The sequence below is a fragment of the Hipposideros armiger genome, unplaced genomic scaffold, assembly GCF_001890085.2.
Source record: "Hipposideros armiger isolate ML-2016 unplaced genomic scaffold, ASM189008v1 scaffold_141, whole genome shotgun sequence".
NCBI lineage: Eukaryota > Metazoa > Chordata > Mammalia > Chiroptera > Hipposideridae > Hipposideros > Hipposideros armiger.
Window position 1 is genome coordinate 545854 of NW_017731491.1, and position 15638 is coordinate 561491.

The 15638-nt window shown below is 38.5% G+C and overlaps 1 protein-coding gene across 1 annotated transcript in view; it reads left to right on the plus strand.

Moving 5' to 3' along the window:
* The window catches only part of EFCAB5 (EF-hand calcium binding domain 5), a 114158-nt gene that overhangs the window by 73223 nt on the left and 25297 nt on the right, over positions 1-15638 (plus strand). The window contains exons 16-18 of the mRNA XM_019650418.1: positions 9930-10219; positions 12282-12451; positions 12909-13137. Coding sequence (XP_019505963.1) covers positions 9930-10219; positions 12282-12451; positions 12909-13137 — 689 coding nt within the window. The remainder of the gene's footprint in view (positions 1-9929; positions 10220-12281; positions 12452-12908; positions 13138-15638) is intronic.

Sequence of the window (15638 nt, forward strand, 5' to 3'; positions counted from 1 at the left end):
ATTATTCTAAAACCATGAAATACCACCTCACCCCTCCTAGTATGGTTATAAATTTTTTGGCTTTATTGAGATATAATTGACATATAACATTTTATAAGTTTAAAGTGTCCAACATGTTGATTTGATACACTTGTATATTGTGAAATTATTCCCACAGTAGTGATAACACCTCCATCACCTTGCGTAAGTATTTTTTTATGTTGTTAAATTTATTGGGGTGACATCAGTTAATAAAATTATATAGGTTTCAAGTGTACAATTCTATAATGCATTATCTGTATATTGCATTGTATGTTCACCACCCAATGTCTAATCTCTTTTTGTCACCGTGTATTTGACCCCCTTTAGCCTTTTCTACCTCACCCCATGCCCTTTTCCCTCTGGTAACCACTATACTGTTGTCTGTGTCTATGAGTTTTTGTCTGTTTGTTTGTGTTGTTTTTTGTTTTCAGCTTTGTATCCCACATATAAGTGAAATCATAAGGTTCTTGACTTTTTTCTGACTGATTTATTTTCCTTAGCATGTTATTTTCAAGATCCATCCATGTTGTCACAAATGGCAGTGTTTCTTCTTTTCTTATAGTTGAGTAGTATTCCATTGTTTATATATACCACATCTTGTTTATCCAATCATCTATCGCAGGACACTTTGGTTGTTTCCATGTCTTAGCCACTGTGAATAGTGCTACAATGAACATAGGGGTACATATATATTTACAAATAAATGTTTTCAGACTTTTTGGGTAGATACCCAGAAGAGGGATTGTGGGATCATATGGTAATTCTAGTCTTAATTTTTTGAGAAACCTCCATATTGTTTTCCATAGAGGCTGTACCAGTTTCCATTCCTACCAGCAGTGTATGAAAGTTCATTTTTCTCCACAACCTCTCCAACACTTGTTACTTGTCTTGTTGCTCATAGCCATTCTAACAGGTGTGAGGTAGTATTTCATTGTGGTTTTGATTTGCAGTTCCCTAATAGCTAGTGAAGTTGAGCACCTTTTCATATATCTGTTGGCTGTTTGTCTGTTTTCTTGGGAGAAGTGTCTATTCAGGTCCTCTACCTATTTTTTAATTGGCTTCTTTGTTTTTGTTGTTGAGTCGTATGAGTTCTTTATTTAGTTTGGATATTAGTCTCTTATTGGAGGTGTTGTTTGCAAATATCTTCTCCCACTCAGTTGGTTGCCTCTTTTTTGTTGTTTTTTTTTTTTCTGTGCAGAAGTTTTCTAATTTGATATAGTCCCATTCATTTATTTTTGCTTTTACTTCACTTGCCTTTAAGGTCAAATTCATAAAATCCTCACTAAGACCAAGGTCCATAAGTTTAGTTCCTATGTTTTCTTCTATGTATTTTATTGTTTCAGGTTTTATATTTAGGTCTTTTATCCATTTGGGGTTAATTTTTATGTATGGTGACAAATAGCAGTCTAGTTTCATTCTTTTGCATATGGCTTTCAAATTTTCATAGCACCATTTAAGAGGCTTTGTTTTCTCCATTTTATGTTTTTGGCTCCTTTATGGAAAATTGTTTGTCCACACGAGTATATATCACATTTTCTTTATCTATTCATCTGTTGATGACACTTAGGTTATTTCCATATCTTGGTTATCGTGATTAATTCTGTATAGGGATGCAGGTATCTCTTTGAAATAATGATTTCATTTCCTTTGGGTATATACCTGGAAGTGGAATTGCTGGATCATATAGTTCTATTTTTAATTTTTTGAAGAACCGCCATATTGTTTTCCATAGTGATCGCACCAATTTACATTTCCAACAACAGTGCACAAGGTGTTCCCTTTTCTCTACATTCTCACCAACACTTGTTATCTCTTGTCTTTTTTATCATTGTCATTCTAATAGGTATGAGGTGATATCTCATTGTGGTTTTGATTTGCATTTGCTTCATGATTAGTGATATTGAGCATCCTTTCATGTACTTTTTGGTCATTTGTATGTCTTTTTTGGAAAAATATTCAGTTCCTCTGCCCAATTTTTAATCAGATCATTATTATTTGTTTGCTATTGAATTGTATGTGTTCCTTATATATTTTGGTTATTAACATCTTATCAGATATATGATTTGCAAATATTTTCTCCCATTCTGTAGGTTGCCTTTTCATTTTGTTGATTGTTTCTTTTGCTGTGCAGATGCTTTTTAGTTTAATGTTGTCCCACTTATTTATTTTTGCTTTTGTGGCTTATGTAGCATGGCATTTAAATTAGAAAATAGGTGTTGGCAAGGAGAAATTGGAGAAATTGGAACCCTTGTGCATTGCTGGTGGGAATGTAGAAAATGTCAGAGCAATCAGGAGTGGAATATGTTGTAGGCTGCTTTGTCCAAGACCTTAACTCTACATAGTTTCCTTCCATGTACCTGGCTACCCTCAATCTTGCGGTTAATAATCCAAACCATTCAACAGTTCTGCCTATTTTCTCTTCTGATTTTATCTCTCTGTCTCTCTACAAGGTCTCATTCACTTCTCAAGTCTGGCTGGCTTCCAAATTCCTCCTTAATTTACTAACTTAACTTATTCTCCTTAATGACTTTTTCTTCTCCTATATAATATTTTTTCTGATCTGATCAATACTTCCCAATCCAAAGCTACTAAAACTCTTATTACAATATAATAAATTCCCTCCTTCATTGGATTAGATCCCAGTATAAATGATTTTGCTCTTCACTGGGTTTAAGGATTTATCTGGTTAGGACTTTGGCATACCAGATTTCCAATTCGTAAAGCATATAGTGCACAAGGGAAAGAATTATCAGGGTTAGTTAAGTTCATCAGCTCTTTCAAAAATCATTGTATTGGTTGATCTTCAAATGTACCTATGTTTATCAATTGCCATGTGTTCTTTATTAACTATAGCTTTTGCAAACTTTACGTTATACTACACTACTTTCTTAGATTATATCCAAAAAGAATTTACTTAATGAAGTTTTTTTTGTTTTTTGTTTTTTTTTTTAAGCTGAGCCATCCTGCCACCTGTTGGCAGCTCAGCGGCTGCTCAGCTCAGGCCTGGAATCGAACTGCCGTTGCTCAGAGCTCAAACTCTTGAGTGAGCTCTTAACCAACTGAGCCACTCGGCCGGCCTAACTTAATGAAGTTTTAAAAGGTGGTTTCCACTTATAATACGGGCACATTTCATAACAAGAACCATGTTCTACTGAGGAAAGAACACTACACAATGGTCAGGAGAGCTGGGTTCCATTACTGGATCTTTCACTAAATGGCCACGTGACCAAGGGCCAGTTACTAAACCTCCGTAGATACAGGTGTCTTCATTATAAAATGAAGGAGTTAGACATGATGAATTCTAGAATTTAAGGAATCTGAGGATGATACTATAAAGATGTTCCAACATATATAATTAAAGTACAATCATAGGGGTAGGTAGAAAGCATAAAATTTAATGGGTTAAGCCCAGCACATAAGAATGAGGAAAGTAATGAGGAGGCAGAATCTGCTGCCAGAAGAAAATGTCTGCAAGCAGGAAGAACAAATTATTTTCTCCAAGGGTTGGCTTATACAAAACGACTCTCTGAACACATATTGGGAGCCACCTGGCCTATGAAGGTGATTGCTGAACTGAAGGCCATATGGAAGAAGAAATGCAGATTTAGTTCTTTAAAAAGGAAGAAAATTTTAAATTCAAACATTAGCAAATAATAGATTGGCAAATCTTCAAACATCTCTTATTTGTTTTTTGTTTTGCTCTACCCTTCTTATCCATTTCTGTGTCCAAGGTTAAACATTTGGGTTTAAATAGGATAAAGTCACAGAATTAGAAATTTCTAGAGATGTTTCTTCTGGTGTCCTCAAAATGGAAGTTTTATATGGAAGGGGCAACTTGAAACTTTTAACTTGTAATTTCCCTTTTTTATTATAGCCTAATCTTATGAGCAGAAATATCACATATAAAAAGCTGCAGAACAGGGACCTGTAGAATTTAATGAAATAAAATCACTCTTTCCCCATTACTTCCCATGGAATAGCTATTAACATTTGTTGAATATGTCCTTTAATTTTCTATTAAATGATAAGATATGCTTTAATATATAAATTTCTATTTAAGTAGGACATTTAACACTCTTAAAATTATATCATTTTGGTGAATCTTTCTGTCACCAAATCCCAGAAATCTGAAACATTAAGGACATTTATTGAGAAAGTCTCATTGTAAAACTCAAAGTGTTTTTTAAAGAAACTGAAAACTGGACAAGTACTTAGTATAAAACGATTGCTGTTTCTTGCCTCTGGAACAAGGAATCTCTAACAAACTCCCCAGTCTTTCCTTGATTTCCATTCCTTGACATTTTTGAAGATTACAGGCAGGTTGTTTATAATATGTTCTTCTTTTAGGTTTGTCTAATGTTTCCTCATGATTAAATTCAGGTTGTTCATCTTTGGCAGGAATATCATACAAGTGAGAAATCTCATGATAATAAGATGATATCTGTCAGGCCCCTACACTTTAAAGTTACTCTATTTCCCTTTGTAATTAATAAGTATTTTGTGGGTGTACTCTGAAACCATATAAGCATTCCCTTTCTTGTCAAACTTGTGTTTTCATTTATAATAGTATGTATCCATGGTTTCCTATTTTATTCAATAGGTTATAATCCATCACTATCATTATTTATTTTAACGCTTCTATTGTCCCAGATTTGATCCATGGGAGTCTTTTCAATCTGGCTCCTGTGTCCACCCCTGCCCTCCAATATTTCATTATGAAAAATTTCAAACACACAAACACACACACACACACACACACACACACACACACACACACATATATATATATATATATATATATCAAAGCTGAAAGAATTTTACAGTGGGTATCTATATACCTACAACATAAATTTCTACCATTAACATTTTACTACACTTTTTTATTTTCTATTCATCTGTTCAGCCCTCAATCCTTCCATTTCTTTTATTTTTGATGCATTTCAAATTAAATTGAAGACATCAATGCACTCCTCCCTAAATACTTCACCATGCATAATTAATTAAAGTTCAATATATGCTAACAGTATTTTTTTAAATTGGAGAATAAATTAACCAGCTATAGTATATGGCAAAATTTACACACAATGAAATACACAAATTTTAAGTGTACTTTCACTGAGTTTTGGCAAACATAGAATCTGTGTCTCCCATACCCCTATCAAGGTATAGAATAAAAAGTTTCTTCACACCCCTTTCCCATTCAATCTCTACCACCCAATCCCCAAGGCAATCACTTTTTTTTCTTTTTAAAGATTTTATTGGGGAATTGGGGGAGGGGAACAGCATTGGGGAATCAGGGAAGGGGAACAGACAAGTTGCTGACGTTTTGTTCTTCAGTCTAGTTGTGGAGTGTTACATCCTGCACGACATGAGCAGTGGGAGAATGAGAGGGGGAGGCGAAGGGTTAAGAAATAAAAGAAACAGCAGTCTAGAGTTAAATGAGTGTGGGGCCAAGGGTCTCCAGTCTCATGGACTAAGAGCCCCAAATCGGCCGATACACCGCTTTTATTTCCCCACCTACCCGGAAGTAGCATGGTTCTCTCCACAGTCCGTGAGTCTCATTCCTGAGAACTTGCTCAAGCCAAATTACCCATGCCTGCAAACTGCTATTACTGAGAGTCCACCTGCAGCGATAAGACAGAAGCTTTGCCTTCACACACCCTATATGCAAACGACCCCAGGAAGATAAGATTATTGTGCTGAGGACAGATACTATCATGCCATCAGGTCACTTCCCAAGCAGGTTGAGGGAAGGAATGTAGCCACAGAGGTAGAAAACCTCCAGTCTTTTGGGGGGGCAAGTGAGGGCTCATGCCCACCTCCATCAGCCCTGAGATTTCTCCTAATGGCCTCCACCCGACCGTGCCTGTCTTAGGTTGTTCCTCCCATGAGGAATCTTACCCGTGGTTGACTAACCAGCCATCCTTTGGAGCCAAACAGAGAGACTCAAGGTGTATGAACAGTGTCCTCAAAAGGGTCAGTTTAGGGTTAAGCGCGGGGGGGACGGGACAGACGGCTGCACAGCTGCGTGGCAACAGTGGAGGACGTCGGTTCACTGGCCCTTGTTGGTATTATGATTGCGCTCTTCCCAGCTGAGGCAGATCCATCACTGGCCACTGGACGGCCGCTCACGGTGGCTCTTAGCAGCTCACGCCAGCTGCCAGCCGCTCATGGTAGCTTATGGCTGCCCACTGCAGCTTCACTGCAGCCTACGCTGTGGCCAGTGACTCACCCCAGCCCAGCTCCAGGTCGAGCTGTTGTTCACCATCTTAGCTGTAGCGGGCGCAGCGTCACTGGCCTTAATGTGGGATCTGAACCGGGGCCCTGCTGCTCAGAGCTGGCGTCCCAAGCCAACTCTTACCCAACGTGCCACTCGGCTGGCCCAAAATCACTCTTTTGATTGTTTTCCACCATAGATTAGTTTTATCTCTTCTAGAACTTCATATAAATGGAATGATTTATATGTACTCTTTTAAGTAAATCTTCTTTCACTCAGCATATTTTTTCTTGATCCTTCATGTTCTTTCATGTATCAACAATTTGTTTCTTTTTATTGCTGAGTAGTATTCCATTTTATGGTTTATACTATAGTTTGTTAATCCATTCTCCAACTGAAAGACACTTGGACTGTTTCCAGTCCTTGGCTATTATGAATAAAGATGCTATGAATAATCTTGTGCAAATCTTTTTTGTGGATATGTGTTCTCATTTCTTTTAAATAAAATGCCTAAGAATTTCTGGGCCACAGGGTAGGTGTATGTTTAGTTTTATTAGAAACTGCCAGACAGCTTCCTGTGTCCTTTTAAAAAATGTACCCATCATTATTTGAGCACCTCCTTGCTTTCTGGCACAATGAGATCTTTTAGGTTTATCTGGTACTTTCCCTGCTCCCACCCTGGAGTCACTCATTTCTCCAAGGAACCTTGGTTTCTTTTAGTGGAAAATGGTATTTAGAAGCCAAGAACTGGGTTCTACAGATGCTCAGTGCTCTTAGGTCCCTGATCCCATTTCTCATAGGAAATATGTGTGTTTGTGTACAAACATTTACATCTATACATATTTATGTAAATATCGATTAATATTAAAAACCATAAGTTCATACCCATACCTCCAAGTCCAATCCAATACCACAGGGTTCACTCTAGTTTTCTCCCGTTTTTGTAGCTCCCGTCTATCTTGCTCACATTATTCTAAATATACTTACAGTCATGCACCTCATGATAACATTTGAGTCAATGACAGACTGCATATACGATGATGTTCCCGTAAGATTATAATGGAGCTGAAAAATTACTATCTCCCTGTGATGTCATAGCCATGGTAACATCATAGCACAATGCATTACTCACATGTGTGTGGAGATGTTGGTGTAAACAAACCTACTGCGCTGCCAGTTGGATAAAAGTATAGCACATGCAATTATGTACAGTACATAATATGTGATAATGATAATAAATGGCTCTGTTACTGGTTTATATATTTGCTATACTATACTCTTTATCATTAATTTAGTGTACTCTTTCCATCTATAAAAAATAGATTTGGGAGTTCAAATATTGACATTAGAACAGGTATCTGCTTCTTTTTCTTTCTCTCTCCTTAATTCTGGCCCTGTTGTCTTCTGCATGTTGACTCCATTTTCATATAGCCTTTCCCCTTTGGCGACTGGGTCCAATCCTATATACTCACAGGTTTACTCAAGTCCAGTGAGAATAAGAAGGAAAATGTCCTTTACCTAATCATTCAGGCAAAGAGTCTGCCATTAGTCTGGACTAATCCAACCTCTCTGACTAGGGGAGTAGAATGTCCTGACTGGCTTAGGCCTGTGATGCATGCTTCATTTCTAGAACCACAAGTGAAACCTCACTCAAACATATAAACTGAGGTGGGAGCTTCCCCAAAGCAAAATCTGGGATTCCAGTACTAGGAGAAAGATAAGTGGATGCTAAAAAGCAAATATCAACAAAAGTCCATCTCCAGAAATGAGATGTTTTTATAGAAGATGACTAAAAGTACCAGGCAGTATTTGTTAATTGTCAAATAAATGGTAGAGAATGGATGCTATTGTCTTTCAGGGAAAGGAGAACTCACAATGGCAGCCTTCTTGAGGAAGGAGAGATTTTGAACTTTAAAGGGGAAAGGCACTTATTCTATGACATTAATTTATAATAAATGTCAGAGAAACTTACACATGTGCACCAGGAGACATGTACAAAAATGCTCATAGCACTGTTCACAAGAGCAAAATATTGGAGACAACCTACATGCCCATGGACAGGAGGATAAATGCATCAATGATGGTATACTTACAGAATGGATTATAGTGGTGACAATGAGTAAGTCACAGCCACAGGAACAACATGGATGGATACAGTAGCATGATGTTGAATAAAAAAGCAAGTCCAAGGAAACTACTATAGTATAATGTCCTTCTTCTAAAGCATAAAAACAGGCAAAACTAAACCACACAAACACACACACACACACACACACACACACACACACACAATAACACTATTGAGAAAGTAAAGGAAGGGAAAGATAAAGCAAAAGCAAAATTTTAGGATATTGGGAAGGGCTGTAGAGAAGCAGGGAGTTTAACAACAGCAGAGACATAGAGGAAGACATAAGTTACTGGTCATGTTCAGGTTTGGTAGTAGATTCATGACTGTGCTATAAAAACATAAAAGGGAGATGTGGATGCAGAAACATGCAAAGCATGATCAGGGACCATGAATAGATGGGGATGTTGGAGCAACTAATTCCTAAATGATATTATGGGCAAATATTATTGGAGAATTGACTAGATCCAAATATACTTTGAACCAGGGACTTGTATAATGCAAATTGTGTTTTAATTTAATTTTATAAATGTATATGTATTGAGCCTTACTATTGGTAGTTCAGTTATAAAGTGATTAGTACTGGTTTGGAATGATGGAAGTAGGAATGGAAATACATTGTCAAAGAATAACAGGATAGAATTAAATGGACTATTGGTTATAGAAGGTAAAATGCAGGGAGGAATCAAAGTTGACACTTGGGTTTTCACCTAAGTGGTAGAATTAAAAAAACAAAATGGGGGCCGGCTGAGTGGCTTAGTTGGTTAAGAGTTGGCTTAAGAGCACGAGCTCTGAGCGACAGGGCCACCAGTTCGATTCCCACATGGGCCAGTGACACTGTGCCTGAGCTGAGCTGTTGCTGAGCAGCCAACAGGTGGCAGGATGGCTCAGCTGGATAACAAGATTGCCTGTTCAATGGTGGGCTACGCCCATCCATAACTAAGATTGAACACAGCACCTTGAGCTTAGACGTCACAAGCTGCTGACGGGAAGCCAGATGGCGACTGGCGCCCTCCATAAAGAAGATTGAAGGACAACTTGTCTGGTTTCCTCCCCCCATTCCCCAACACCGTTCCCCTCCAATTCCCCAATAAAATCTTTAAAAAAAAAAAACAGAAAAACAAAACGGGGTCACCGGTTAGCTCAGTTGGTTAGAGCATGGTGCTGATAACACCATGCCGGTTCGATCCCCCCATGGGCCACTGTGAGCTGCACCCTCCTTAAAAGAGTCGACTATGCCATTGTAGCATGAAAGCAATGCATAGTCAATCACTATGGCTGTTCCCCCCCCAAAAAAAAAAATTTAAGACGAAAAATCAATAAATTACACTTCATTCAAAAAAAAATTTAAAAACAAAACAAAAACAGAGAAGATGACATAGGAGTCTAGCATAGGAAGTCACACAGTAAGATGCTCCGTTGGGCTTAGAGATGCCTTTGCTATACCTGGTTTCCATGGGGAACAGTTGTCAGGGGCTTCAGTTTGCTGTAAAAGGAGAATGAAAATTTCCCCCCACAGATAAATGAGCTTTGGGTTATTCTTGGTTTTGTGTTTATGTCTTTTAGCTAAACTACACATCCAGTTTCCAAAGCCACGCCCTGGCCATGAAGTGAGGTTGTCCTCAAAACAGTTTCAGAAATACATAGAATTGGTCGTATCTGAACTCAGAGGCAATGAAGATCATGTTCTGGAAGGCGTTGTGGAGTTTCTAATGACTGCTTTGGAAAGGAGCCATGTTGAGGAACTGAGGAACCATGTCAGACGGAAATGGCTGCACCAAATTCAACATGCTGCAGAGACAAGTGGGGTGTCCCTGGAGCCAGTGTACACTGAGACCTTTAAAGCCCTCACACAGGTACATTTTCTAAAACGATATCTAAGAGGAAAACTTTCCTTACTGTAGGTGATGTTCAATGGTTGCAAGAGAGAGGAGCATGCTAAATTCTCTTAAAATTTGCTGGGTACAGCTGTGGGTGTTTTATTCATTCCAATAAACTACAATGACTCAAAGCCTAGGAAAGAAGCAACTGGAAAGACTGCAGGTTGGCAAAGTAGAAGCAGAGATAACAGGTATATTAGACAGAACTATGTCTTGGAATTTCTAATTTTATTTGTGTTGAGGGTCAAATAAGCCTAGAACAGACAATAGGCGGATATTGCAAGCAGTTCAAGCTACATTTCGCTTGCATGAGGTTTTCGGAGTCAGTTTAAACAGGAACTACTTAAATTATAAAGTCATTATAAAGTAGAATCCAACATCACACGATATTTCCTAGCACTGCCTAGAGACAAGCTGAGGCTATTATAGAATCCTGTCACTTAAAACACATGACTCTGATGGGCCCACAGCTTTGTCATCCCTTCGGAGACTCCCAGCTTGCTGATGCCCCCAGGCAGAAACAGCACGGCTATCTTCTATGTAGGAGGTGTGATCAAAACATATAGTGAATGCTTAAATTTAAAAAAATTTACTACAGTAAAAGACACATTGCAATTAACACCCCTTAAAATACTCCCCCTTCCTTCGAACACAATTATCCCATCGTTCTTGCCACTTTCTGAAGCAGTTCTGGAAGTCCTCTTTTGTGAGTGTCTTTAGTTGCGCTGTCGTGGCTGCCTTGATGTCCTGAATCGATTCAAAATGTTTACCTTTCATAGTGATTTTTACTTTGAGGAAGAGCCAGAAGTCATAGAGTACCAGATCCAGTGAATAAAGTGGATGAGGACACGCTGTAATGTTTTTATTTGACGGAAATTGCTGTATGAGAAGCAATGTGTGACAAGGAGCATTGTCATGCTGGAGGATGAAGTAAAGACACAAAAGAGGACTTCCAGAACTGCTTCAGAAAGTGGCAAGAATGATGGGATAAGTGTGTTTGAAGTGAAGGGGAGTATTTTGAGGGGGATTAATGGCAACGTGTCTTACTATAGTAAATTTTTTAATCTAAACAGTCACCATATTTTTCAATCACGCCTCATCATATATCACAGATTCCCTTGACCGAGGGAAACTGTGTCATTCAGCTCAGCTAAGTAGCAACACTTGGTTATTTGAATCATCTCCTGAATGGCTGAGGTTTCCAATGCAATTTGAAATGATGTGATCAGGAACTGGAAACCAATAAAAAAAAAAGAGGTTATTACTCCAACTTGCTTCAGAGATCCACAGTACCCTAAGAGAAATCTCAGCACATTTTTCTTAGTTTCTTTATAGATCTTTTAGAGTAAAAAGAGGAAGAAAGGCAGAAGAGAAAAGGCATGAAAAGCAATCCCAAACATAAAAAGAGGAGGCTAATATCAAGGAAAGTGTCTCCAATTTGTGGACATGTTTGATATATGTGTTAACACATAATATTTTTAATAACATAATATTTTAGGTACAGAGGATTTGCAGTTATTTCAATTAGAAATAACAAGTCTGCAATCTGGGGCCCCAAGAAATCCTTTCCTAAAATGACATAAATCAAATGTCATAGCTAAACTATGTTAAGAAAAAATGAGAGCATTTTTTCCCACATTCATATCATAGAAGGTGATTAAGAAATATGAGAGAAATGAAGCCAGCTCCTTGCCCTACCTCTCTAAAATACTTTTAACTGAAGCCCAGATAAGATGACTATAGTTCAAAGAGATCCAAGTTTTAAACCTCTAATTTTGAGTAGATTTTGAGAGATTTTTTTTTTTTTTTAGTAAACCCGTCTAGTTGGTATAAAGTAAACCCATTCCACTGACTATCACTCAGGTTTGGGGAAGAGCTGTGGTGTCAACCTTCTCCTCACTGCCCATGAATGGTAATCTGCATCATTTATCCATGAAAACGAAATTATTGGGGTCAGATGCACAAACTGGCTAATCAAGGAGATGTGATTAAGAGAATAGCTATTGGCAAATACATGGTGCAAAACATTTTGCCATAGGATGCTCAAGCCCATGGAAATAAGAAGATCAGTGCTCACATTTCCCTCTTAGAAGAAAACGTCCTACTGCCTGATAGAGGGACAGTTCTACTGAGGAATGTAGCTTGTACTTTAGATGATGCTCCATTCGTACTGAACAGAGTGCTCTACAGGGACATGAAGGGAATCAGGTAAGAATTTCTTGAAAAGGTTGGTTTCACCCTTCTCAAGAATAATTCCCTTTCTAAAGTAAACTAGCATTGAAATCCTAGTTAGCTGTCCACACGAGAAATTGCCTCAGACCAGTAATGGTCTGAGTGGGAGGTGATGGGTTTCCAGTCTTAGATGATTTCACCTGATCATTTCTAGAGCTCACCTTAGGCATTGATTTGCCATGTAGGGACCCTGCTTCACAGTATCAATTATTTCTGCCTGCTCTATAAGCTATGTCTCCTGCATCCTGTTTTCTCAGTTATGGCCTAAGCTTATTTTTTAATTTTTTCTCAAGTCAAACTGGTCATTTTATGAGTTCCCTTCTCTGACGTATAATGCCAATGATATGAATGGAGACTTGGTTTCGTTTTCTGCATGGGTTAATCTAAAGCCCCTCCTGTGCCTTTCTCCCATCTTCACATTCCTATTCCTCAGTTTTACAGTAGTGGATGAAGGGACACTGATCCACGTCCCCCAAGTTCAACACCATGGGAACATTTTCTTCTGGAACCATTCCCGCCAGGAGACTGATCAAAATGGATCATTCCTGGCTCTGCCTCTTCAGGATGCACATATGAGGATCTTTGGGGTCATGGCTGTTGACACACTAAGAGATCCCGATAAAATAAACATCTTCTTACCTCATGAGATGAGGTTCTATCAGGTAAGTCATAGAAAAATTCTTCAATAGCAATGGTAGGATGGCCTCTCCTTCTATACTTTTTAAAAAGCAAAACATGAAACCAAGTGAAGGTAGAGCTATGTAGATAGACAGTGTCATCATACTGGTTTCAGTTCCCTGTGTGTACGTGTCCATCTTTGGAGAGGTTCCCCATTACACATGGAAGGACTCTCAGCCTCAGTTGCACATTATGCCTCAAACTCTTAGGGAATATTGTGAATATGTGTCCCATTGCATTAATCATAGAAACAGAAGTGTATGCTGTAGAACCAAAATCCAACTATTAGACTGCTGAGACCCACATACGCACAGAATGAACTTTTAGAAAGGACATATTTATGTTTCATTAAAGTGGTACCTAGAGACCAAAAAAACAATACAAAAGATCAATGAAACCTAGAGCTGGTTTTTTGAAAAGATAAACAAAATCGACAAACCCTTAGCCAGACTCACCAAGAAAAAGAGAGAGACGACCCAAATTAATAAAATCAGAAATGAAAGAGGGGAAGTGACAACAGATCCCACAGAAATACAGGAAATTGTGAGAAAATACTACGAGCAGCTATATGCCAACAAATTTGACAATCTGGAAGAAATGGATAAATTTCTAGAAGCTTGCAATCTACCAAGTCTGAACCAAAAAGAAACAAAAACTCTGAACAGACTGATTACTACCAAAGAAATTGAGTCAGTAATCAACAAGCTTCCAACAAACAAAAGTCCTGGACCAGCTGGCTTCACAGGCGAATTTTACAAAACATTCAAAAAAGAATTAATACCTATTCTCCTCAAACTATTCCAAAAAATACAGAAGGAGGGAAGGCTCCCTAGCACATTTTATGAGGCCACTATTACTCTGATCCCAAAGTCAGACAAAGATATTACAAAAAAAGAAAACTACAGGCCGATATCCCTAATGAACATAGATGCAAAAATCCTCAATAAAGTGGTACCTAGAAATCCTTTGCTCTTTCCACAAATGGTGCTAAATATGATATGCATTCCCATACTCTTGATATTAGTGTTACAATTTTTGAGGATGAAGAATGAAGGAAAAAGCTTAAATGTTTCTTGAGTATTCATGTTTTCAAATTAGATCACAAAAAAAAAGAATAGTCATTTTTAAGACCATAAAATAACTGGATCCTTTCTATAAGCATTTACATTTAATTTTGTAAAGAGAAATTGCAGTGAAGGAAGATTGAAAGCCTTTATGGAGGCAATGGACTGGGATGTAGCTGCAATCAGGAACTTGCTATGCTTTTATCGTTTGTTCCCCTGTAAGCCCCTGGCTCTTGATGTTTATTTACCATCATTTTAAAATCTCTTTTCCCACTTACTGCATGTATAACTGTGGAAAATGGTAGAATCATTTTCTCTGGACATTTTTTAAACAATAAGTTTCATTCTCATCTAACATAAGAATGAAGCAAAACAGAGGAGTATGAAGTTAACTATGCATAGACTTGTTAGAGAACATGTCAAAAATGAATTATAAGTTGATTCCCTAGCCTCTGGAGGTAAAGGCTCCTGTGTTACCCTTAGATGCCTTGGGTCCTATTATAAAATGTATATAATTTTGAAGAATGTGTGGTTCCTAGAGTTTCTTTTCTTTTTTTTTTTTTTTTAAAGATTTTATTGGGGAATTGGGGGAGGGGTACAGTGCTGGGGAATCAGGGAAAGGGGAACAGACAAGTTTCTGTCTTTTTGTTTTTTAGTCTAGTTGTGGAAGACACTGGCCCATGTTGGTATCAACATTGCGCTCTTCCCGGGTGAGACAGATCAGTCGCCGGCCTCTGGATGGCCGATTACGGCGGCTCTTGGCAGCTCACAACGGCTGCCGGCCGCTCATGCGGCTGCCGGCCACATGGTAGCTTATGGCAGTCCACTGCAGCAGGGGCTGCAGCCTACGCCGCCACCTGCAACTCACGGTAGCCCAGCCCCAGGTTGAGCTGCTGTTCACCATCTCAGCTGTAGAGGGCAGTGTTACTGGCCCTCATGTGGGATCCGAACTGGGGCCCTGTTGCTCAGAGCTGTTGTCCCAAGCCAGCTCTTAACCAACGCGCCACTGGGCTGGCCCTAGAGTTTCTTGACAACAAGACCAACAAGATGGGTTCTAAGGACTTCCCATTCCTTCTCTTTGGAACAGGCTCTCTTTATGCCTTTAAGAAGACTGTAATCTAGCATGTTGCAGGTTTTGGAATCCAGTACATTCTGTACTGCTGATCTGATGACAGTAGCCACATAAAGATGCAGGCATTATTAATATTGCATCAGATCAGGGCAGCTCCTACTCACCTGCCCAAGGCTGGCATTAGTTCTTGGCTTTTCAGCATTTTTTCTCACTTCAAAGTTTACCTAGTTCTTCTGACATTATTCTATGATTGTGCATATTATGAATTTTCTCTGGATGATTATGAGGAAACATAAGTTATGTGGCTCTTATGGTAGATCTCTTCTAACACCTTTGATTTCTCAATGGT